Below are 27,601 nucleotides of genomic sequence, written 5' to 3'. Positions count from 1 at the left end.
TCCAACATATCCCATTCGAGTTAAAAGTGATAGTTCAAATATTAACAACATATAACATAGATTCCCTCCATAATTTCCAAAGGGAAGGACACAGACTATAGGAGCTTTAAGTTCCACAAACTCTCTCTAAGGTCCTGAAAATTGACTATACAATCTTCAGGAAACCACAAATCTCATTCAATGCCCCAGCTAGATATTAGATAGACTCTGTCATACTTAAGACGTATTATGCAACTATTAGCCAGATCGTAAATACACATGTTTCAAGAGCATACATATATGAAGAGATTACCGTAGCGTGACAAGGGGATATCGTCGCTGATAGCCTCCAATCAATGTTCTCTCCAATAGGTGACTTCACAAAACTAGCCATCAAGGCATTTGTCTTTCTCTCACTGGATACACTCTGCAAAGACAGCAGTATTACAGGCAGGAATATATAATCTTAAAACAGGGATTGCTGACCCTGGCATAAGCTATAAATTTGAAAACAAACCTGTGCAAGCGAACTCTCTGGTGCAGATAAGCCATAGAACCTCAGTGATACATCACACTGAGTACTCCGATATCTGAACTTTGTTGTCACATCGAGTTGCTCAAAGCTACCACACAGCACCTCAGTCTGGTTTATATCAACAATCCTAGCTGCACCTTGTCCAATTGATACAGTTACAAGAAAGTGAGTCATATTCTGCATGTCTTTTCCTGAATATAAATTCATCTCTTCGTCAGGCTGATGACTCAGTAACTTATTTATGGCCTTCCATTCTTCCTTAGTCAATCCTTCCTCCATCGATTTTGATCCCTCAGCCACAGTATCAGCCTCCGGGTCATCTTCAGATTCTGTCCGCCTTCATGGAGATAGCAACCACAAAAAGTTAATTTAGAAACAAAATAAAAAAACAACCCTGCCGGTGATTTTGCATTCATGGCTGCGATAAGAAAACAAAATTTGAAAAGCAAAAATGCAAGACAACTACATTCAGAAGGAAGAGACATACTCCACTAACCATTTAAATGAGAACCAACCACCCTTTTTCAGCTTTCTCTGCTCGGCAGCTTCTTTTGATTTTACAGATTCAACCTTTGCATGTGCAAGTAACCTATTACGCCGATACAACATATCAGAACATGATGAGATAAGTCAGAAGGAGTAAAGAAACACAGACAGTACAGAGCCTTTGAGAATCTCAGTGAAAATAAGAGAAGAATAGCAGAGCTTGGAACTCTTATGAAAAAAGTGGTATGAGAAGACTACATGTAATCAAGCATTATCTCAAATATATCTGTGAACTTTCAGTATATTTAGAACTTAACCATGGTCATGTTAACTCCCAAATCAATCCAGATATCAAGTGTCAGCGAGATGGGATTCCAATGGTGTACATCAGGAGGTGGAATTTAATAATGTTAAGAAACCACATGCTTTGCTTTACAAATGTGGGAATATGATTATTACCTCCACAAAAGAATCACTTTGGAATCAAGGTCCTTTTCGATTTCTCTCATCTCAGGGTTGTTGGCATTTGATGACAGCTGCAGAAAGTTGGCATACAGCTGAATATAGCGCCGACGTAACCGACAAAAATGGTGAATGCTATCCCAGGAAAATCGATAGCTGAAATGGTTTCAATATATGCAAAGTCAGATCAAATACACCATCTTCCCCAGATCGAGTGCAGACATATTTTACCAGAAGATGGTCATACTATGCAAGACTAAAAACAATATGGCTTATCCAGATAAATGCTGGCTCTTTTCCTAGTTGTCAGTGAAATCCTGAAAGAGAGAGAATAAAATGCAACAGACACGTACCATAGTCTCCTTTGTTGCAAACTAGCTTGAGAAGCAAAGCGCCACCACAAACGTGGAGCCTCTGAAACAGGAACCATGGGCCTTAAATGTGAAATTTCCATGTATGTTTTGTATCTTGAAACAACTTCGACTAGCTTTATCCAGTCGTGATATTGCTCCTGGTAAGAGAAACGTCGAACACAAAATACAAGTGACTTAAGTCCAAAACCTTAAGAAAAGAGAAATCGCTAAGCAGGCGCAGTATTAAACTCTAACATCTCAGAAAGTAGGAAAACAGAGAGAAGAAATCAAAATCCACAGAAAACATTTACAGCTAACCCTGGAAGAAAAAAGAACAACTACACCAAGTACCGAAATAATGGTACCTCTGTGATTGTGACGTTAACATCATTTAGGTTAACTGACGCTCTTTCAAATGGAATCTCCTGATTATTTCTCTCCTGATTTCCTAACCGGTGATACTTAAGAGATCCATTAATAGGGGACAAAAAGTATCGACGATTCAAGGCCCATTTCGACTTTATATTATGCGCGGTTTGCTCCTTTATTCCATCTTCAAACATCTGAGGCAAAACAGTCGGTAGTTAAATACATAAAACCTCAAGTAACATTTATTGACTAATGATCTGACGAAAGCACAAAAAATAATAACCAAGAAAAAAGGTAGATAAGAACAAACCTCAACCCACTCCACGGGACTAATATCGTCCCATTGCTTCTCCATTTCCCAGGGAGAGCTATTAGAATCGTGATACAAAGCAAGCCTCTCAAGCTGCAAGGACTGTTACAGCGACCATGTGTTAGCCTAACTATTTTGTTTCAAGTCAATAAGTAGCATAATTAGCATTCAACACACTTTAGTCTCCAACCAAGAGACCTTGTAAACTAGGACTCAAAACGAACACAAACATTAGAGAAAATAGCTAACTGAAGAGAGACAAGAATTAACTATGAATCAATTCAAAACTGCTACCTCATTCACCCACCCATGTGAAAACAAATGACATTCCCTTTTAAAACTCTAATCAATGTTCTAACTTCTATCTTGTTTTAAGCCTCTTGGAAAAGACCCTTGAAATTCGTAGATGAAGAGACCATAAATTGGGGAATCTTCGAAGCTAGAAGATTTCTCAAGACATGGGAACTGTATACACTATACCAATAATGAACCACAAGAGAACTAAAACGTCCCTATGAAACTATAGATATATATAGTTCAATCACACACTACTTTGAAACACTATGCTTTTGTCAATTTTCAACTGCTTCTCCCAATTAAGAATAGAAAGGAAAGAAACCAAAGCTCACCTTACGCAGTTTATCCAAAGCACCGCTTGTGTCAAATGTCTCATTTCCTTCCTCATCCATTGTAACAGCTGCGAGCTTGGCCAAGGTGATGCCCGAAGCAAACGGGTGCCCTGGATTACTAGAGAAAGTATTGTTGAAATAAGAAAAAAACTACACAAGTACTTCTGAGGCGTCTCCAATAAATAATCATAACAAAGACATCAATAATGAACACAATAGCTAGATATGGCCATAAAAGCAGAAGGGAAACAGCCACAAACCTGGTCGAATCCTCGTATCTAACATGCACATTGCTGATGGATATTTTCAGATTACCAATAATTGTAGCAATAAGCGAACCTAGCCATGAATTTCCTGCTGGAGACTGCAAAGAACCAACCACAAAAGAGCTACAAGTTATATCATGCTTAGCACATGAAATTTTTTTTTATCTAGTAGTTAGCGAGAACTCCTTTCATAAAAGATCATAAGGAATCCTCTAATCTGATCAGGATAATTTCAGCGTCAATAAATAGATACCCCCCTGGATAGAAAATAAGAAAGATATAGACTAAAAATAAGTTATCATGTTTAGAGGCATACACTTCCCAGCTTAGATTTTGCTCTTGCTTCTAGAGTTGCTGATTCCGCTTCCTATTTGAACAAACACGATAACAATAAACCAGAATAACATCAAAGTTTATCTTGTAGAAAAGAGAAAAAATCAGGTCTCATGTAACGATTGTATTCAGAGGAAGTATGCATGAAGCTGCATCAGACAGAAAAAATTAGTACCTCGATCTGCTGAAGCTTGGTTTCTAGAAACTTTTCCATGTCTTCTTCCTAGTATGTAATTAGTGTAAGCAATTCAGTACCAACCAAAGTGAAAAGCTTACAGGCGAGACGACGCACACACAAATAAAAAAAAAAAAAATCCAACAATATACCTTAACTGTCCGGCCATCAGGGGCAGGATAAGCAAGAACAAAGACACGGTCGATCAGAACTATGACTGGCTCTTTTCCTAAACTTTTCCAAGGGACCTGGAAACAAAGGTTTGTATGAGTAACTTTCAAGATATACCACCTAGCCATAATTACAGGATACTGCATACAAAAATAGCACCTGCTTCTTTAAATACAAGTCTAAGTTCAGCAACCAGAGAGGGTATCACCCTTACTTGCAATCTCCATGACAATTGACTTCGTATGAAAAGATTCGATTTATGCAACAAACAGAATTACTCGCGTTTCTACTTTTTCAAAACTCCACGCATTATTCAAAGAGCGGTTAATACTTGTTTGGCAGAAAATGTAGCCCAGAATATATTCAGTTAAATGATATGCGCCTTCCCTCTATCAAAGAACACTTTTACCAAGAGTGTATCACACATGCAAACATTAATAGCTATGTCATCAATAAGTGGTATATCCTCTCTTTTTCCAATAAGGATCCACAATCCAAGTTCAAGCAAGGAAACATTCAAGAAAGAAATGGTAACAATGGTCTGGAAATCATCAAAATTCCACCAAGTGAAAAAAAAAAAAAATAGAAACCTTCAAAGTGATGGTTCCGACAAAACCGGATTTGACAGCGACTGGAAGTTTCAGTGAGTTCAAAGCCTCCGCCTTTAACTTCAAGTCTTTAAGAACAACATCCCCTGAAAAGCAAGAAATTTCACCATTAACCAGTAAAAACTACTTCATAATGGAGATAGTTAAATCATGAGCAGTCTTTGCGCATAAAAATTGTCAATACTTCCCATATATATAAAATTATGAAGGAAAAAAGGAAGACATGCTAACCTTTCCAGACACTAATCCGCAGAGCCTCTGTGGAGAGTCCATGCACATATTCACCCAAATACCTCCGAAGCAGATGTAACACCTGAATACAAACTTGCATTTAATAGATACTCCTCCATTCAATCAATCAAAGTGGACATAAGACTGATGAAACAAAACTCTACATAAGAGCAAAGATGACGATGCAAATTCTGGAGATTAAAATATCTGGAAAACTAAATTTGCTTAACGCCATTACCTCTCCAGGTCACTAACTTAGAGGAACGAAGCTAAACTGTTCATATATTCTAATTTAAATGCACTATCAACTAATAAGTCCATTTCGTTTCGATTTTCCGTAGATGATTCCAACACATTCCGATCCACAGCATCGAAGAACTCGTCGCAATCCCCCAAAAATGGTAAGGAGATAGGGCTTACATGAGCTTCGAACATGGCGGCGACGAAAGGGAGAAGAAATTAGCTGGTGAGCGAAAACGGGAAAGGTAATCTTCACGTTTGGTTCAGAAAATCGAGGATCATCGAGATCCGAGAAACGAACCGATTCAACATTGAAGAGAGGGAAGCACGATCTCACATTCCTATTCAAGCGAGCGTGTGTCGACACCCTAGAGCGAGCGATCTACCGAGAGAGAGAGAGAGAGAGAGAGAGAGAGAGAGAGAGAGAGGGAGAAGTGAGAACGAGACTCAGGGATGAATTTCAGGTAATATACGTGCCGGTCCTTGGCTATCTCTATTTTGTATTTTTGTAACTGTTTCCGTCAATACACTTTTTAACTCCAAATTTATTTAATTTAAAATTTATTTAATTTAAAATTCAAATGATCATTTTAGCCTATTGATTAAGGTTTAAAGGCTTCTACATTTAGATCCGAAGTTCGAATTCTACACTATGTAATTTATTGCAGATTACAGAAAATTTATGTTTTTTTTCGAAGAGAGCAGTTTATTAAAAAATTATACAAGACTACAGAAAAAAGGCTTACAAATGATCTTTAACATTGTGCAAGTAAATCTGGTCACACGTGAATCTTCATATGATAACTCAGTTGACGCAATTAGGCGTAAGTCTTTATAAGACAGATAGTATTATCGGTTATCGAATCGTCTGTGTAATCTTTTTTATATCATAATAAATCATCATTAAAAAAAATAAATAAGAACTGCAAAATTACCTCTAGATCCTTATTATTTCCCAAGCCTCTTTATTAGAAACCCGAATAATCTTCTTCTTCTTTTTGAAACACAAACCCGAATAATCAAAATTTTGAATTAGAAGACAATTTTTTTCTTTTTCAACAAAAGTGCACAACAGTAAAAAAAATTCAAACTACAATCTTAGTCGAATTTATTCGTAAGGAAAGTAATTATTTTATTCCTCAAATATCTAAAAAGAATATTTCTATTCTTTATCATTGGACTACGGTTTAAATCATATGACTAACAAATCAAACCACTTGACAAAGACATATTTTTAAACATGTGGCCCAAATTTTATATGATTTGGTGGTCTAAACTTTTTGATCTACAAGCATTAGGAACGGAAAGACTTTAGAAGAATTTGATACTTTGAATTTAGGTTTGTGTATTTACCACCAAAACAAAAAAAAAAATTGGTAAGAGTTTGACAAGTTTAAACCGAAGTACAATGAAAAACTAAATTTGTTACATTATAATTCGTCTAATTGTGGATAAAAATTATGGAAAATTGTCAAATATCACCCAAAACTTGATTTTAAACACAAAAGTATGTCTCAACTTAAATCAAATACAAAACTAACCCAAAACCCTAGTGAAATTACAAGTAGTCTCTTATGACAAAACAAAAAAACATAACGTATTTTTACGAATATATCATTTGAAGTATTCTGGAGTTTTATAAGTCTTATGAAAGTCTTCTGTGAGAAATACAAATTGAAACATAATGTAAATTGCTAAAAAATAAATATTTTTATTTAATACATGCATATTATTCCCGTTTGGTTATCTATTTCCAACAAATCTATCTAAACTATTAAAACTGAAGTATAAACTGAAATTAATCTTTAGTTCATCTTAATATTTACGATTTGTGCCATTGAGATTAAAAGTACTTCTTTACAAATAAATAATTAGAAGGCCTTCACGTTTTTTATCAGCCAGGCCTTACCCAGTGCCGGCCCTGGGACAAGCCCAATAAAACATTCGCCTTGGGCTCCCAAAATTTTTGAAATTTTTTTTATGTAAATAAGCCTCCAATTTGTGAAAAAAAAAATTTTAGGCTTCCAAATTTTTGAAATCTTTACTAAATGGTGTTGGACCTCCAAACTCTCAGGGCCGGCCCTGGCCTTACCAACTCAGTGGAATATAATCATTTCTTTTGAACCTTAAACCATGCCAAAATTCGGTTCAGTTTACCGCAGTTACCACATTTATTTACTCGGATGTTAATCGTGATAAGGAAACTAACGGAACAAATATTATGTAGTTACAACAAATCTTTTTTAAAATTATCAAGATTTGAAAATATAAAACATAAACTCATATATTATGGGAATGTCTTTCGATATTAAAGAAATGTTTATTTTAGAAATTTCACAATTTTTTAATTTGGAAAAAAAGTTTGTTTAGTTCTTTCATTTAATTTTCATGAGATAAATTATTCAAAATAGGGAAATTATCAAAAAATATCACATTTATAGTATCACTTTTCATGTTTACGCTAATCATTTTTACATTTACTTTTTAAAGAGATAAAAATGACAATTATAACCCTAGGGTTAACTAATCTAGACTTAGGGTTTAGTGTTGAGGTGTGTTATAAAGTTTTTGGAATGTGAAATTTAGGATTCTAATAAATATATAAATAAATACTTTAAGAAACATAAAAAAATTTAAAACTAATTTCAAAAATAATTTTTGATTTTCAAAAAGAAATTTTGAAAAAAAAATTCAAACAGAATTATAAAAAGTTCGAATTTGAAAAAGTATAATTCAAAAACATAAAAAAAAATATTTGTTATATATAGAGAGAACAATGGTATAAGAGTCTTTTTCCTCTTTTTTAGTGATAAACATGAGTAAAGATACCAAAAAATGGTAAACATGAAAATTTCCTTCCAAATTAAGCAGATCGTGAATATTGTACAACAAAATATTACTAACTAGTATTGGTCCCGTACTTCGTACGGGTATATTTTCACTTGCATATAAGACCAAGTTTCAGTTATATATAACTAAAATTGCTGGTATAAAATAACTCTGATTTATCATAAGTAATGTGTATACATTAACAAACCATTGACACACTTATTACTGATTAACCAAGACACATAAAATTAAATTAGATTAGTTTTAAAACTTTCTTTAATTTTAGTTAGTTTAGTGGATTCAAATATTAGTTTGAAGTTTTTCTGGTTTACTTCATGTTTTATTTTATAGTGAATATAATATCTACAAAGTTTACTCATAAAAAATCATGTAAATGTCCACAAAAATTGTGGGTTACCTATCAATTGCATTAAAAGTTCATAGTCCATGAACTCTCTTGAAAGCTTCTCTCCCAACGACACACTTCCTGAAATTAGAAATCAAATAGTTAAAACAAAACAATTTAGTGTCAAACAAAACTAATGCTCAAAAAAAAAAAGAACAGATTCTTCTTGTTGAGCTCGTTGCTTTAACGCATCAGTCCTTCCTTGTAAATTTGAATCAGAAAGAGACGAAATGTATGTCTCCAAGAGATTACATAGGCATAATTATTAGGAATAGAGAAGATGAATTTGAAGTAAATAGAATACTTTTTAGGAATAGATGAGATGAATTTGAAATAAATAATCATAAACTTTTGTCACCGTGATTTGCCACACTCAAAGACAAATTAAAAACGATAGGGAAGAAGACCTAGAAATTATAGACAAACCGTTGATAGGAATATAGAAGATGAGACAGTCAAGATGATGGGAAGTTATATAATTCATTGTTGAACGTGTTATAGTGTGATAGTTTTGAGAAAAAATAGGAATTTGAATTTCTTGGCAGTTACAGAAATATTTACGATCGATCAATGAAACTTTTTATCATTTTGATTTTTTGAATTTTGTAGAACATGTGCCATGTGTCATAATAGGATTGGTCGTGTGACTTGCGATTTAGTATATAAGGGATAACTAAAATGGTAAATTAAGTATAAATATTTTTTTATGTAAAATATATATTGAATATTATGCTGCATATATATATATATATTATTTTTATGTAAAGTTTAGTCTAAAGAAAACCTAATTCAATAAAATATGATAAAATTTCTTAAAATACATATTTTTAATATCATTTTCATGTTTACTTCAACCATATTTACCTTGAGTTTAAACGATATAAATATACACTTATAACATTAGGGTTAAACTAATATAGATTTAGGATTTAGATTTGAGGGGTGAGGTTTTGAAGTATGGGGTTTATGATTTTAATAAATAAACTAGACTTGAAATATGGGATTTATTATTTTAATAAATAAATAATTAAATACTTAGCTTTGTAAATAAAAAAATTTTAAAAGAATTTTAGATTTTCCAAAATAAAATTTGAAGACAAAAATTCAAAGAATACCAAACGTCCAAAAAACACAAATGAAAATAAAAAAATATATAAACAAACGATAATCACTGAGTCTACCCCGTAAAATATATAAACAAATGAGTTATGCAATTCATGACTAGAAAAAAAATGAATAAATATATTATAAACCAGAAATTATATCAAACAAATATATGTTTTAGTTAATTGTTAAAAATATATTCTACCAAAAATATAGAAAAATCATTGAATCTAAATGAAAAACAAACATCCGCATGGCGCGGATTTGTTTTAAGATTGAAATCATTTTTTTATTTCCAAGCATGTTTTTGCCATCTATTTGTTTCTTTTATATTTTCAAATATAAATATGCGTATAAAATATAATGAATAACCATATTTGGAATCAAAATTAAGTAAGGAGCATTGATTTTGACGTAATATAATAACTATCATCTACGCCAATTATTGTCCAGAAGATGGATGCACTTATTAAGCTTCATAATTGCAGAACAAAAAGACAAAAACTATTGTTCTTTTCCAATTTTTACTTTTTACAAACTTACTATGGTGGAAAATGTGTGAGAAATGAAGAGCCATGTTCACCTATTCAATAAATAACATCTAATTTATATTTAATTTTGTTTTGCAAGTTACTAATTTATTATACTCTTAATAGAGTCTAATGTGTTTTTTTATAGAATTTATAGAGTTTAGAACAAAGATTTTGGTCTAAGAGAATGTCATATAATTTTGGATATCAGGTACAGAAACAATGTTAATAAACATCTTTTAATGTTTAAATAATCGGAATGCAGTAGTTAGACACCTTTTTAAAAAACAAATTTCTGAATGCCTAAACAGATTTTATTAAAGTTATTCTAGAAAAATAGTTTTATTTAATCCAATTTTTAGAATACTGTTTTTCAAAAATTAAACTTGGTTGAAAGACAGTCAAAACATATTATATGATTTTTCAACTCTTTGCAGTTGCACATACTTCAGAATAATATTTTTGCATGTTTATAAAAAAAAAGAAATATTCTCAAATGTATGAAAATTACTTAAAAAATAAATTCAAAATTTTTTGTAGCATAATAATGTAATAATATCAAATTACTAATTCAATTCAAACTTTCTTTATAATCCAAAAAAAACTATGCGCTTTCGAAGCGCGGATCAATCTAGTGATATATTTATTTCAATAAAACTTGTATTAGTTAGTAATACAAGTTTAACAATATTATAAAATAAAATAAAATAAAAAGATAAAAAGTTATTCTAATGTTTGTTCAATCCCCTATATATTAATCGAGGAACATTTGAAAAGATGTAACCTTAAATTTGTAATAATTAAAAAAAATCTTTCACAGTTGTCACGTAATTGAAATGTTAATTTCACTTACGTGGCGGCTTTAGAATCAATTGAGAATTTTGTTAGTCCAAAAATTAAATTACTAGGGAATGTTATATTATATAGTATATCCATTATAGATCATTCATTTTTCAAATTGAAATTATTATATATTCTTTCCTTAAATAAAACCTACGAAATTACCTAATGTGATCAAGATACATATGGCAATTAATGATTTTAAATAATAAAGATTTACTAACAATAAGTATACTTTATATAATTTTTGTTTAATTATTTATTATTAAAATAAATTACACAATTACATTAATTATATAATAAAAATTTAGATTTTTTTGTATACGTTTTATTTTGTTAATAGTCTCACATAAACTTTTGTGATCAAGGTTTAATTTTTTTCTATAATATATAGTGATTATACAATCATATGAATAAATAATTTTATTTTAATATGTGTTTATGTTAATATATATATCATATAGTTTAAACTAAACTAAACATCATATGAAAATACATGTTTATATTTTGATATATGCGTTGAACATATATTGAAAAGTTATTATTTTAATTTTGAAATCTTCATTGTTTTTTTAAAAATAATTATAAATTATTGAAACCACTAAACATTCAAATTAAAAAAAGATTTGTTCATGTAAAATTCGTTACACAAATATGCAAATAATCATAAAATCATATGAGTAGAAACCTCATTTAATAAGTATCCATATTAAAAGTATAATATATGTATATATGTTAATATCATTTAAATTTAATTATATGTCATATATGATATATAAGACTGATTGATTTGAGTTATTTATCCTAAAATAATTGCGAATAAACAAAAGCGATCATTTGATTTATATGCGAACGCCAATTTATTACATAATAGTAAATGATTTCTTAGCTATTTAATATATAATTATTATTTTATTATTTCATAATATGTAAAAAAAACATAAAATAAGTAACAAATATAACTTATTCATTTTGCTCAAGGCGCGGATCTTAACCTAAGTATGTATCTCTTTAATATTTTAAATCTTCAACACTTTCTAAATCTGATGCCAAAACAAAATAACAAAATGAAAATAAACTCAAAAATCAATATTTATATCAAACAATAACTAAAATAAAAAAAAACACAAAAATGAGAAAAATATTGAAGATAGATAGGATTGACACATGAATGTAAACTTCTCATGACCATAATTAACTTTTAAATTGCTAAATCATGATATAAAACCGTGCTGCCATAGTTTCATTGTAACCAAATAGCAGTCCTGAGATTCCTGGCCAAAACGTTAGGTTCTTATGCGATAAATGATTTTTTGACCTAAAATATTTTTTAAAATGAGATCAGCTCATCAGTAAACAAATTACGTAATTAAAAAAAAGCTTTTTTAAAAATTGTTTAAATACTTGGTGTGATGAATAGTGTTACACCAAATTAGTTGGAATGGTGTAATTTTTGGTGTCCCATCGGAAATGAAAATTCACCAAATTTAGTGTTTTAGTATCTCACTGGAGTTGGCCTAGCTGGCTTAAATTCATAGTGTAAATATACTTTTGAACTTGAGTTTGGTTCTTTTGAATACTGTGTGCCCTTCAAGGGATTGTATTCTCATAAAAAGGGAGTTTGTATTCTCATGTATGAATATATTTTCACTCAAGATAAATATTTGTACAAAATGTTCAGAACAATTATTGGTAAACTGATTTATAATGAATGAGATGGCGTAAACTAGGAAAGACTTTTCGATGATTAAATGTATATAGAAAGACATGATATTCTTGAGGCAAACTGTCATTTTTGTAGCTGAATATCGATAGAAGATATACACAGTCAGTGATGAAATCAAATATAATAGAGTTTGACCCGAACGTGCATGCGAGTATTATTTTTATTTCATAAAAGTATGATTTTAATATTTTTGTGAACATTTTAAATATATGATTTACATACTAGTGTTATATATCTATAATCTCATTGTTTTAAATTTCTTATTCAACACTACTAATATATAATGAATTGTTGTATACATTAAAATTTGTTATTAATTATTAATACATATTAATTTATATTCCAGCTTGGTACCGTAAATTCAGAATCTGAAATAATCAAATAGAAAATAATGTATAAAATATTTTTATAACTTTTATACAGTTTGTACATTTTTAAAATTTATTTATTTATATTGCAGAAATGATATTTGCTAGGATAGTTTATGTTTTAATAATACATTTGAAAATATAAATTTTATAGTTATAACTTTTAAATAATATAGCGTATAAATTTTATTCAAATTATCATTAATTTATAATAGTTGAAAAATCATTAATTTATAATAATATTATATTATTAATTACGAAATTAACTAACAAATTATTTTATTCAAAATATTCAAGATTTTTATAAGATCTTGTTAGATTCTTTGATTTTATTGTAATTATAATAAAATTTAAATTTATACTTAAAATTATTTTTATTAATATTCTAATTGATATTTTATGAAATAACATATATTTGATTGATTAATGTAAATAATCAAATATGTTATATTAAATGTTTAATGAAATGGTCTTCCTATGCTTTTGGTGCATTAGATTATTTGTACTTCTCTTTTAATAGAGAAGATTCCCAATATCACATAAAATAAAACAATTTTCGCATTTTTAGAAGGTTATTGGTAACTGATCTGAGTGCTTTCTACAACTTCATTTTATAAATTATGCTGTAAATAAATAATAAAATTTTACAACTTCAAAGTTAAATTAGAAAATATGGCAATAGAAATTACAGCTACAACACAAAAACTGATAGCCTCTTTCTAAAGCAAAAAAATAAAGTTGCATTTTACCAATCAAAATCTTAGCCTTTTATATTCTTGGATTTGGTGCAATGAATTATCTAATGTTTGGATGGCCTAAAAATCTAAATGGTACATGCCCATATGTAAATTTAGCGAGACTACAAACCAATAAGATCTATGATACAAGACAACAATTAAAAATGTGCAATAGATGATGTTGTGAAAATAGTTGAATTTTATAAATGATGAAGGAATTCTATTATTCAAAATTATATAAATCAGATAGTAGTAAACTTAAACATCATGTGTGTTTAATAACATATCTCTCTCTATGTATGAATTTCTTGAAACATCCCTTTAGCCGCCATCCTGTAAATCCATTGCCACCAAAACCCTTTTCAACATGCATACATACATACTCACATACTACATATATATATATGATACATTAATTATACATATCGAGGGAGTACTTGTGTTTTATGACATTTGATACCAACACAATCGTGAATGCATTTATCAACTCCTTCAAAAAATATCTGGCACGAAGAAATGCACCTATCATAACAAGCTTCATACGATTCACTCATTGATTGTAATGGCATCATCGTCAATGCAATGAACATAATCATCAACATAGATATACACTTCTTCTCCATCTTTTTTTTTTTTAGTTTTGTGTATCTTCTATGTATGTTTCTTTTTGATGCCCCTCATTACTATGAATAATCCCTATTTATAGCTTTATAAAAAATTTGTTACTGGAAACATTTGTTAGATTTGATTGTGTGTATATATTATTCAAAGAAAATTAAATTGGTTGGATTGTTGGTCTTGATAAAAAAAATCTCTTTACATTTTGGGAGAGTAACATTTAATTTGTAATTTATTTACATCCATGTCATGCTTAGGTGTCAATATCACAATGATTCTCAACCTAAATAATTAACTCCCCTTTCTTTACTACATTATTTACAAAATATGTTACTAACATTCATTCTACTATTGCCGTTTTCCCATTTACATTAAAATTAAATATTAAACATTAAATTATACAATATTTTCTAATAAATCTAATATTTTGCACGTTATAAACACGTAAACTCCATATTTGCCATACTTACTCGTCATCTTTCGCATGTAGTTAAAGCAACATATGCATATGAGATTGTAAAAAGAACACATATTTAAACCGTAGATAGACTAAAATATGAGTATATAAGAAACTATTCTGAACATTTTTTAAAATACTATATGCAATGATATCAGAACCTGTTGAGACCATAGAAGACCACTAAACCATTTTATGTAAACACATAAAATCAGTGGAACATTATATTCATAAAAGTTAGATAAAAATGCAGTAAACAACACAATATGTCACATTCATAAATTTGACAAACGGTTATCACAAACAGAATTGTAATTCGAACAATGTGGTTAACCGTTAAACATACCAAATAAAAATTGGTTTACTATCTGATACAGATGTATACAAGAAAAGTAAGAATGAATATAGTCTATATTGTGTATTCATCCCGTTAATATAGTCTAAGTTGCCATCTTTTATTTTAGAAAAACATATATATATATAGTATTAACTATATGAAATAATTCAACTGAACGGTAATCTTTATATATGGGAATGATATTAGGGTGATTCCTAAATATTGCCTATACCTTTACAATGCTTTAAAGTCAAGGACGAATGTATTGATAGGATTAATGTTTAATGCCTTATGACAATTTTAATTGTATAAGTGATTGACAAGCTAATTATATGCTAACAATTGGAAAATCTTAGGCATATATTCTCGTATGTTCTTCAACTTATATAAGCAAAGGTTAGAACCCAAAAATTATGGGAGAAGCTAATTCACTTGATAGACTGTCGGAGGAGATGATGGTTGATGTCGATGAAGAAGCAACAACAAGGAAAGAAAAATTGTTAATAGAAGAATCATATGGGTAAGATTTGGTTTGAAGATTCTGGGAACGTCAAACATGTTAAATTTTTACCGTGTAAATCCCAATCCTTTTTTCTTAATCACATAGACAAGATGAACAATTTTATTTTGTTTTGCTTGCTGATAAATTAGAACTAAGAAATTGGATATGATTTTCATTCTCAATAGGTTAGGACCAATAACATGTCGTCGACGATAAACCCATCAACAATTATTAAGAATACAAACATTAAACAACAAACCTGGTCCAAGTCAAATAAATCATGTCCAAATATTTTCCCCCTATCAATACGGCCATGTAAATCAAATAAATTGAATAATCCAACACATTGTGAATATTTAAAAACTATTATGTGTAAGATTGTACATTACATATTGGTTCAATTTTTTAATATTAAAAAGTATATTCGTGTGGTTTTACGTTACACAATTTTTAAAATATTTTAATATTACTAACTAAAGAAAAATCCAATTTATACACAATATATGTAAAAAAAATTACAATTTATTATTGATACTATATCCACACTCTGTAAGACGCATGTCTTTATCTAGTGTATAACAAATAAGTACGATTTTTTATACCTTGGGTACTTGCAAATTAAGTTGACATACGAAAGTGTTCGGGGTCCCTGTATAATGTCACTCGTCAGTTGACAAAAAATGTCATTGGTCAGCTCATCCGTTACAAAAAGTTAATTTAAGTGATAACAAACAGTAAAATCACTTTCTTCATAATTGTGAATAATGTTTTTGACCTAATTTTGAAAATGATAATAATAGAGTTTTGACATTTAAAACCATATCTTAAAACAAGCAGATATGGTCTGTGTGTTCGCATTCACTGTTACCACACATCCAACTGCCAACAACCCCGGCTATAGTATTCTCATGATTGGAACGAGGATTATATATAATCTTTTTGCTCGCACTTAGTTCAGCTAGGTTAAATCATAATGTTTTAAGTCAAGTTTGTTTACATTGTACATAAGAATAGGTATATTCACTACAAGAAAACAGCGGTATTCTGACGGACGTTCCGACGGAAAATGAATTCCTCGGAATATACCAAGGAATTTCCGAGGAAACACAAAATTTGGCTTCCTCGGAATTTCCTCGGAATATTCCGACGGAATTCCGAGGAAAATTCATCTCGTCGGAATATTCCGACGGAATACCGAGGAAACTAGTATTCCTCGGAAAAAACCGATGAATTCCGAGGAAATATTATAGACGTTAGAGAGCCGTTGGAGAGCCGTTGGGGGATTTCAAAAATTCCGAGGAAATTCCGACGAACTAGCCGTTTGCATCGGAATTCCGTCGGAATTTCCTCGTTCTGTCGGCAGGATTTCAACTATAAATACAAGCACCCCTCTTCCTCTTCATTCACTCCATATCTTCATCCTCCCTCTCACTTTCTTTACACACGAATTTGATTCATAAAAACATGTCTTCTTCAAATTATTTTCGTTCTTGGATCGATCGACCTCATTTGGATCCGAACACGAGATTGCTTACGGAAGAATACCATCAAAATATTCCGAGGAAGACGTCCCTCGGTATATTCCGAGGAACCTTCCGACGAACTCTGTGTCCTTGGAGTTTCCTCGGAATTCCGTCGGAAATATCCGACGGAATTCCGAGGAAATATGATTTTCCGAGGAGATATTTCCGACGACTTGTTTCGTCGGTATGTCCTCGGAATAGCGTTATTCCGACGACATACCGACGATTTTTTTCGTCAGTATGCGGATGTTTTCTTGTAGTGATTTGTTCACTTGCCTCTCTTTCTGAATCTTGAATAAATTTGTCTTAAATACTAAACTCAGTTGTATAGGTTGAGTGTGAACATTTCACCAAAAAAATTGTAGGACTTACACATGAAAAGCTTAGTGGTTAAAGTAAGATGCTGGTCTCTTCTGGTTACGTATGTCAAATAAATGGTTGAGCTGAGTTTCTTAGCAGTCTTGGAAATGGACTGTGGAACAGTGTTAGAATTGTACCTTCAGCTCCCAGGTCTTACTCTCTGATTTTCATATGCTTTACATTGTTTGTATAAGGGAAAGTCTTCATAGTTCATCTTATGATTGATTTTTTTTGTGTCATAACCACATGTGTAAGAAACATGTGATGTCAGTCTTTGGTTGGCCGGAGAAGACCAATTGAAAGGCATGATTACTATTCTACATACCACAAGGACACGCACCTGCTGGAGAAAACCAATTGACATTTGAGAGGCTGGATTACTATTCTACGTACCACATGATGCATAATAAGTTAAAGGAAGAACGAAGATTTTGTACAAGAAACGACGAGCGAAGGAATGGCGGACTCACTTCTTCTCCAGGATACAATGATTAGTTAATTGAACATGCTAATAGAGTCAAGCTGCTTTCTACGGAAAGTTATGGTGAAGAATTGGGCGGTGATTTTAATTCTACCGGGAACAATCGTGGACAGTTTTTTTTCCTGGTAGATAGTGCAAAACAACGAGGCTGCAACACTTAATTACTTGTACAACATAGGCTTGCGGCTTAAGTTAACCTAGCATGGATCAAACCGTTGTCAAACAGCTTAGGGGATATTTGAGGAGTTATAATTAGTATTTCTAAATCACAGTTTCTCCAATTTGTAGAAGCTTATGTTTCTTAACTGTGTAGTAATGATCTTTGATCCTTTTGTTTCCACTGTAATGGTTGTTCATAACATATTTTAGATTTTCAACAATGAGTTTGGAATGGACATATGCTAGATTTACCATTAAGCAAGATTTCAAAAAACGGTAACAAAAAAACTGGGACTGATCTCAATTTATCGACAAAAAGTATTACAAGTATTTAAAATAATTACACTTTGCATATAAATTAATAACAAAAAATAAACAGAGAAAATCAATGAAGAGCAAATTGATAATTTTATCATAGACCAACACACATCAAAATTGGAGGATGAAATTTTTGAAGTCTCAAATTTGTTTTTGTTTATTCAGTTTAAAATAAAAGAAATGTTAAACAAAAAACTAATCAAAAACTAATCACATTCGTACATATGTTTTTATTTTCCAATGAACTTAATTTCAGAATAGTTATGCTTTTATTTTTTATATGTTATTATTTGCTCATACCACTGTCAATTTTTAAGCAACATTTTATTATAATATAGCTCATTTGTCTTTTGATAAAATTTATGGTCGTTATTTATTATTCTACACATTTTAATTAGAATATTTTTATTTTATATTTCAAGAGAAATGAATATAACGAAATATTTTAAAACTATTTCTAAAATGTTTTTTTTTTGAAAATTATTCAATTCAAATTGTTATTATCATAAAAATATAATTAATTTTAATATAATTTTATTTATTGTTATAAAAAGAATAAATTAGTTTTAATATGTATTTATATTTTATAATATTTAGAAGTGAAATTAATTACTTCCGGAAAAAAGTTTTAACAAGATTCAAAAAAAAATAAAAAAAATTTGTTAACAATTTTTTTTAAAATACTCATTTTCATTTCAAATAAAGGATAAATATTAAAAGATATTCTAATCAAATTATATTGATATAGGTTATAAAGAATGATCCAAACAAAATAACATGAAATAAATCATGACTTCTATTCTAATAGATGAGATATATAAGAGTCAAGAAAAAACTCCTATACAACAACAGTAAGAAAAATGATTACTCGCTATATGAACCAGATTTTACAACAGAATCTTTATATACAAAAATATTAGTTCAACATCAGAATCTTTACATATAAAAATATCAGATACATAAGACTACACAAAGGTAATATCAAAATATTAAAAGAGTGATTTATGTAGAGTTCCCCAAGAAAAAGAACAACACCAAAAAATCAAATTAAGGTATTTTTTCCATTATTTTTTAGTCGGTTTAATATTAAAAATAATAATTTTCAAGAAAAAAGGAAAAAAGTATTATAATACAGAATATGCACATAGAAATTAAAAGCTATATTTAAAAATAGAAAATATGTAGAATATTAACTTTTAAAAATTGTGTTCTATCCAAAAAGTAATTTTGAGACAAAACCTTTTCAAATCACATAATTAACAGTAATAAAAAAAATACAAGAGATAAATGCAAATAAGATGTATATAATACAAACCATAAAAAAGCTTGAATCTGCTTCTCCTTCCCATATCATATGATATTTACCTGTTTAGCGATAAAACTTATATGTATGGTAATCCTTGCGAGTAAATCAGACCAATGAGACTTCAAGAAAGCAGCTGAGTTAGATTAAGCACCATGGTAGCACGATATGGTTTTCATTAGTTATGATAGTGATGATGCAGTTGTATGAAAACCATGGGAAAATTCAAAAAGCATGGTCAATTTAGGGGACAATGAGTACAAAAGCATACTTTGTGTATATGACGAGAATCATCAACATCACGTCTGAACACAAGTCATCTAGCCCTAGAGAGTTAAGAACTTCCATCATCATAAGAGTCTTACTTGAGCAATCATTATTGCGTTCCTAGCAAGCAAATACCACAACGCTCCAACAATTGGCGTTTACAAAAAAAACTCCTATGAAAACATTATCACTAAACATTCAAAATTAAAACCACTAAACATTCAAAATTAAAAAAAAAGATTCGTTCATGTTAAATTCGTTACACAAATATGCAAATAATCATAAAATCATATGAGTAGAAACCTCATTTAATAAATATCCATATTAAAAGTATAATATATATATATGTTAATATCATTTAAATTTACTTATATGTCATATATGGTAGATAATATTGATTGTTTCGAGTTATTTATCCTAAAATAATTGCGAGTAAACAAGAGCGATCATTTGATTTATATGTGCACGCCAATTTACTACATAATAGTAAATGATTTCTTAGCTATTTAATATATAATTATTATTTTATTATTTCATAATATGTAAAAGACATAAAATAAGTAACAAATATAAGTTATTCATTTTGCTCAAGGCGCAGATCTTAACCTAAGTATGTATCTCTTTAATATTTAAATCTTAAACATTTTCTAAATCTCAGGCCAAAACAAAATAACAAAATAAAAATAAACTCAAAAATCAATATTTATATCAAACAATAACCAAAATAAAAAAAACAACACAAAAATGAGAAAAATATTGAAGATAGATAGGATTGACAAATGAATGTAAAGTTCTCATAACCATAATTAACTTTTAAATTGCTAAATCATGATATAAAACCGAGCTGCCATAGTTTCATTGTAACCAAATAGCAGTCCTGAGATTCCTGGCCAAAACATTAGGTTCTTATGCGATAAATGATTTTTTGACCAAAAATATTTTTTAAAATCAGATCAGCTCATCACTAAACAATTACGTAATTGACAAAAAAAAATTAAAAAATTGTTTAAGGGCCAAAATATTTATTCGATCAAGAATATAAATTTTATTTTTCCATATGATATTTCTTAAGTAATTTTCTTTTAAATTCACCATGTGCAAGGCGCATGCCTTTGCCTAGTTTAATAGTATTATATAAAATTTTAATTACTTACTATTAAATCCAACTTTACAATAACTGCATATTATAAGTTGTTATTTTTTAAAAACAAATTTATTAATTTTTCATTACTGATTAAATATAACTTAAATGAAGATTATAATCTATTTTTAAAGTATAAATATATTACAATATAAAGTAAATGATAATCATTTAGTGATTTATTACTTGAAAATAAAATAAGATATAAAAGTTATAAGATATTTTGTTTACAATATAAAAATGAGAATTATCAATTAGTGATTTTTACTTGCAAATAAAAAATATTTTAATTATGTAAAAATAATTTTAATTACAAATAACGTAATATATTTTTGTTTAGTTACAAATTTGAACTAATTAATAATAATAATTGATTTATGTTAGTAAATGAAACATAATAAATATGTATATTACATACTTAGTGTGGTGAATAGTGTTACACCAAATTTGGTGTAATACTATTCACTCTACACCAAATTAGTTGGAATAGTGTAATTTTTGGTGTCCTATCGGAAATGAAATTTCACCAAATTTAGTGTTTTAGTATTTCACTGGAGTTAGCCTAGCTGGCTTAAATTCATAGTGTAAATATACTTTTGAACTTGAGTTTGGTTCTTTTGAATATTGTGTGCCCTTAAAGAGTTTGTATTCTCATAAAAAGGGAGTTTGTATTCTCATGTATGAATATATTTTCACTCAATATAAATATTTGTACAAAGTGTTCAGAACAATTATTGGTAAACTGATTTATAATGAATGAGATGGCGTAAACTAGGAAAGACTTTTCGATGATTAAATGTATATAGAAAGACATGATATTCTTGAGGCAAACTGTCATTTTCGTAGCTGAATATCGATAGAAGATATGCACAGTGAGTGATGAAATCAAATATAATAGAGTTTGACCCAAACGTCCATACGAGTATTATTTTTATTTTATAAATGTATGATTTTAATATTTTTGTGAACATTTTAAATATATGATTTACATACTAGTGTTATATATCTATAATCTCTTTGGTTTAAATTTCTTATTCAACACTAAATATATAATGAATTTCTTATTCAATACATATTAATATAATTTCCAGTTTGGTACAGTGAATTCAGAATCTGAAATGATCGAATAGAAAATATTGTATAAAATATTTTTATAACTTTTATACAGTTTGCAAACAATACATTTTTAAAATTTATTTATTTATATTGCAGAAATGAGACTTGCTAGGATAGTTTATGTTCTAATATTACATTTAAAAATATAAATTTTATATTTATAACTTTTTAAAAATACAGTGTAAAAAATTTATTCTAATTATCATTAATTTATAATAGTTGACAAAAATCATTAATTTATAATAATATTATATTATTAATTACGAAATTAACTAACAAATTAATTTATTCAAAATATTCAAGATTTTTGTAAGATCTTGTTAGATTCTTTCTCAATCAGATTTTATTGCAATTATAATAAAAATTAAATTTATACTTAAAATTGATTTTTATTATTATTCTTATTGATATTTTTTTAAATAACATATATTTGATTGATTAATGTAAATAGTCAAATATGTTATATTATGTTTAATGAAATGGTCTTCCTATGTTTTTGATACATTAGATTATTTGTACTTCTCTTTAATAGAGAAGGTTCCCAATATCACATAAAATAAAACAATTTTCGCATTTTTAAAGGGTTATTGGTAACTGATCTGAGTGCTTTATACAACTTCAATTTATAAATTATTCTTTAAATAAATAATTAAAAGTTACAACTTCAAAGTTAAATTAGAAAATATGGCAATAGAAATTACAGCTACAACACAAAAACTTATAGCCTCTTTCTAAAGCAACAAAAATAAAGTCGCATTCTACCAATCAAAATCTTAGCCTTTTATATTCTTGGATTGGGTGCAATGAATTATCTAATATTTGGATGGCCTAAAACTCTAAATGGTACATGCCCATATGTAAATTTAGCAAGACTACAAACCAATAAGATCTATGATACAAGACAACAATTAAAAATGTGCAGTAGAAGATGTTGTGAAAACAGTTGAATTTTATAAATGATGAAGGAATTCTATTATTCAAAATTATATAAACCAAAGAGTAGTAAACTTAAATATCATGTGTGTTTAATAACATATTTCTCTCTATGTATGAATTTCTTGAAACATCCCTTTAGCCGCCATCCTGTAAATCCATTGCCACCAAAACCCTTTTCAACATGCATACATACATACTCACATACTACATATATATATATATATATATATGATACATGAATTACACATACCGAGGGAGTACATGTGTTTTATGACATTTGGTACCAACACAATCGTGAATGCATTTATCAACTCCTTCAAAAAATATCTGGCACGAAGAAATGCACCTATCATAACAAGCTTCATATGATTCACTCATTGCTTGTAATGGCATCATCGTCAATGCAATGAACATAATCATCAACATAGATATACACTTCTTCTCCATCTTTTTTTTTTAGTTTTGTGTATCTTCTATGTTTGTTTCTTTTTGATGCCTCTGATTACTATGAACAATCTCTATTTATAGCTTTATAAAAAATTTATTATTGGAAACATTTGTTAGATTTGATTGTGTATATATTTTTCAAAGAAAATTAAATTGGTTGGATTGTTGGTCTTGATAAAAAAAATCTCTTTACATTTTGGGGGAGTAACATTGAATTTTTAATTTATTTACATCCATGCCACGCGTAGTTTTCAATCTCACAATGATTCTCAACCTAAATAATTAACGCCCCTTTCAGTACTACACTATTTACAAAATATGTTACTAATATTCAATCTACTATTGTCGTTTTCCCATTTACATCAAAATTACATATTAAACATTAAATTTTACTATATTTTCTAATAAATCCAACATTGCGCACGTTATAAACACGTAAACTCTATATTTGCCATACTTTCTCGTCCTCTTTCTCATGTAGTTAAAGCAACATATCCATATGAGATTATAAAAAGAGCATCTATCTAAACCGTAGATAGACTAAAATATGAGTATATAAAAACTATTGTAAACATTTTTTTACATACTCTATGCAATGATATCAGAACCTGTTGAGACCATAAAAGACATTAAACCATTTTATGTAAACACATAAAATCAATGGAACATTATATTCAGAAAAGTTAGACAAAAATGCAGTAAACAATACAATATGTCACATTTATAAATTTGACAAACGGTTATCACAAACGGTTATCACTAACCGAATTGTAATTCGAACAATGTGGTTAACCATTAAACATACCGAATAAAAATTGGTTTACTATCTGACACAGATGTATACAAGAAAAGTAAGAATGAATATAGTTTATATTATGTATTCATCCCGTTAATATAGTCTAAGTTGCCATCTTTTATTTTAGAAAAGCATATATATAGTATTAACTATATGAAATAATTCAACTGAACAGTAATCTTTATATATGGCAATGATATTAGGGTGATTCCTAAATATTGCCTATACCTTTACAATGTTTTAAAGTCAAGGACGAATGTATTGATAGGATTAATGTTTAATGCCTTATGACAATTTTAATTGTATAAGTGATTGACAAGCTAAATATATGTCAACAATTGGCAAATCTTAGGCATATATTCTCGTATGTTCTTCAACTTATATAAGCAAAGGTTAGAACCCAAAAATTGTGGGAAAAGCTAATTCACTTGATAGACTGTCGGAGGAGATGATGGTTGATGTCGATGAAGAAGCATCAACAAAGAAATAAAAATTGTTAATAGAAGAATCATATAGGTAAGATTTGGTTAGAAGATTCTGGGAACGTCAAACATGTTAAATTTTTACCTTGTAAATCCCAATCCTTTTTTCTTAATCACATAGACAAGATGAACAATTTTATTTTGTTTTGCTTGCTGATAGATTAGAACTAAGAAATTGGATATGATTTTCGTTCTCAATAGGTTAGGGCCAATAACATGTCGTCGACAATAAACCCATCAACAATTATTAAGAATACAAAGATTAAACAACAAACCATGGCAGCCTCAATATTTGCTTCCCAAATTTATCTAATTGGTGTTCTCAATCCAAAAATTTCACATAGATGTGAACTTTTGGCTGTCGTTTTCAACAACCAAGATGTAAATTTTTTTCATGTTTGTGGAGTGGTTTGATTCAAGATTAAAACTTTTTCTGATGAAATAGAGATTTTGTGGGGCATGTCAAGTAGATTTACGAGATGCTACAAAGTGTACACTGTACATTGCAGGGAAAAAGCCTATGTAAGGTTCAGTTGTAACACTGGTGGTGCTATGGGGATAAACATGGTAACCAAAGGTGTGCATAATGTTATTGAGTTCCTCACCTATGATTTCCCATACATGGATGTGATCGGAATCTCTGGAACGGGAAATCATAGGTGAGGAACTCACCAGAGATTTCTTTTAGCTTAGTGCCATCTTGAGACTAAAACACTCTAGATTTATTGGTCCGGTAACTTCTTCTCGGACAACCTGCTGCACTGAACTGGATCAAGCGACGTGGAATATCAGTATTTTGAAGGACAGTAATCAGAGGACAGATCGTGAAAGGGAACTCACCAAATATACTCAATCGACTTCTTCTTCCTATACAATCTGTGATATGATGGTATTTATTTATATATATATATATGATTAGACTGTTGTTTCTAAAAAGAATTGAGTGGACATTTAGTAAACTTAGTAATCAATCCAAAGTGTTTTGAGCATATTAGTAAAAGTGAAAACAAGTGTGGCTGTATTGGTGGAGCTCAATATGCTCAAGAACCTCACCGTCTATGCTGTTGCAGGCTCTCTATAGGTGGATTCAACACTCACGCCAGCAAGATAATGTTTGATATATTCATAGCCACTTGCCAAGATCCAGCTCAAAACATGGAGAGCTCTCAAGGCATCACAATGATGAAGCCATTAATGGGAAAGATATAAAAATATCTATCACTACACCATCTATAGACGTAATTGATTAAATCTCTATCTCTTAGGAGGGGTTATTTGGAGATGAATTTGTATAGAGTTGGTGAATTTTAAGAGTTGATAGATTTTAAAAGTTATGTGGATTGTGAAAATTTATATACATTGACTTATGGAATTTGATCATAACGTTTTTGGATTCGTATAGATTTTCATGAATTTGTATTACCTATTTTCTATCATTCTTTTTTTTTAAAGTAAATATACAATTTATTTATTTTCTAAATCATATACATTATTATTTATTTTTACTTTCAAATTAAAAAAAAAACAATAATAGTGATATATGCAAAATTGATTTTTTTCTTAAATAGCCATTTTAAAGTTTTCGTCACAAAGAGAGTATTGAAAGAGAAAAATGACCAAAACAAAAGATGATTTTACCCTTTGCTTTATATATAAAAGTAATAGAATAATAAAAAAATTGAGGATAAATAAGTTTCTTTTATAATTTTGAAATATGTTTTCAAATTTGAACTTTTTAATAATTTTTATAATTTTCGATTTAAAAAAAAATATTTTCTAAACTCAAATTTGTTCGTGTAACCCATGATTTGGTTCTCAAAATTTCTTTTTGAAATTCAATTTTTTAAACTATTTTAAAATTATTAATATTTATATTCAAGATGATAATTATTTATAAAAATAATTATATATTCAAAAAATGTAAAAGAATAAAAATGTAATGAATTATCGTTTTGGACATATAATTTGGATTAAAGGTGCAATATATATTTGGTAAGAATAATTATTTTATTTTCTAGTTTTTCTCACATGGAATTTGAAAATCACAAGGTTACATATGATATTATGAAAGTTGAGTCTTATGAGTAAAAATGAATAGAATTCATCTTCCAATAACAGTAGATTTTGTTAGAATTAGAGAATAAATAGTAACTAAACTTTTTGAATAACAAGAGATTTGAATGGATTCTAAAAATTCTTAAACCAGTAACAATAGACTCTACCAAAAATTTTGAAATCCAAGAACAAATAACAACAATTGAATCTAAAATAATAACAACAATTGAATCTAATTTTTTTTTAAATTCATGAGAATTCACTTACCAATAACCCCCTCCCCCTCCCCTCCCCCCTTAAGTTCTTGAATTTGACTTGACATATTTATTTATCATGGTTTACATTCTCTGGTTGGGACAGTGAGAGAAGGAACACAGTGTTCGTCTTAATCGATTTACTTAAATCTGCTATGTGTTAAAAGAACGGCCATGGAGTCGATGAGGATGAACTCAAGCCTTGAGTCTCAAGGAGAGTAGCGATGATAGTGGCATGAGCAGTTTGGCCTGAGATTTATCTCTAATGTCAGCAATTTCAGCTGGACAACTTATAAGTAGTCACATGAAATACAAAAGATCCAGCAAAGATATCTCTGGAGCAACGACATGGACGGCAACAA

At 29.2% G+C, this 27,601-nt stretch overlaps 1 protein-coding gene and 2 long non-coding RNA genes across 6 annotated transcripts in view; all 3 read right to left on the bottom strand.

Annotated features, from left to right (window-relative positions):
- The window catches only part of LOC103833252, a 30,383-nt gene extending 19,371 nt beyond the window's left edge, over positions 1-11,012 (bottom strand). For 2 of the 4 annotated variants that reach the window (XM_033276859.1, XM_033276860.1), the window contains exons 1-15: positions 5,328-11,012; positions 4,908-4,989; positions 4,659-4,762; positions 4,050-4,145; positions 3,898-3,945; positions 3,706-3,756; positions 3,384-3,487; positions 3,124-3,241; positions 2,495-2,596; positions 2,181-2,378; positions 1,816-1,973; positions 1,460-1,618; positions 1,011-1,103; positions 497-851; positions 293-406 (exon numbers count right to left, since the gene is read on the bottom strand). In XM_033276859.1, the coding sequence (XP_033132750.1) occupies positions 293-406; positions 497-851; positions 1,011-1,103; positions 1,460-1,618; positions 1,816-1,973; positions 2,181-2,378; positions 2,495-2,596; positions 3,124-3,241; positions 3,384-3,487; positions 3,706-3,756; positions 3,898-3,945; positions 4,050-4,145; positions 4,659-4,762; positions 4,908-4,989; positions 5,328-5,342 (1,797 nt within the window). In that variant the 5' untranslated portion in view covers positions 5,343-11,012. Of the gene's footprint in view, positions 1-292; positions 407-496; positions 852-1,010; positions 1,104-1,459; positions 1,619-1,815; positions 1,974-2,180; positions 2,379-2,494; positions 2,597-3,123; positions 3,242-3,383; positions 3,488-3,705; positions 3,757-3,897; positions 3,946-4,049; positions 4,763-4,907; positions 4,990-5,327 lie in introns of those variants that run through there. The other 2 variants (XM_018653796.2, XM_033276861.1) reach the window with 2 other exon arrangements.
- A 2,838-nt stretch (positions 11,013-13,850) lies between these two features.
- On the bottom strand, positions 13,851-16,826 carry LOC108869363. Its single transcript, XR_004450134.1, has 2 exons — positions 14,125-16,826; positions 13,851-14,020 (listed from the first exon to the last, which is right to left on the bottom strand). It is a non-coding gene; the product is annotated as an uncharacterized LOC108869363 (long non-coding RNA).
- A 712-nt stretch (positions 16,827-17,538) lies between these two features.
- On the bottom strand, positions 17,539-25,572 carry LOC117127235. The gene is made up of 2 exons (XR_004450128.1): positions 23,456-25,572; positions 17,539-23,352 (listed from the first exon to the last, which is right to left on the bottom strand). It is a non-coding gene; the product is annotated as an uncharacterized LOC117127235 (long non-coding RNA).
- Positions 25,573-27,601: the final 2,029 nt, after the last annotated feature.

The sequence above is a fragment of the Brassica rapa genome, chromosome A08 (genome assembly GCF_000309985.2).
Source record: "Brassica rapa cultivar Chiifu-401-42 chromosome A08, CAAS_Brap_v3.01, whole genome shotgun sequence".
In the NCBI taxonomy this organism is placed as follows: domain Eukaryota; kingdom Viridiplantae; phylum Streptophyta; class Magnoliopsida; order Brassicales; family Brassicaceae; genus Brassica; species Brassica rapa.
Note: the sequence above shows the minus strand (reverse complement) of the source record. Positions and strands in the feature narration are given on the sequence as shown.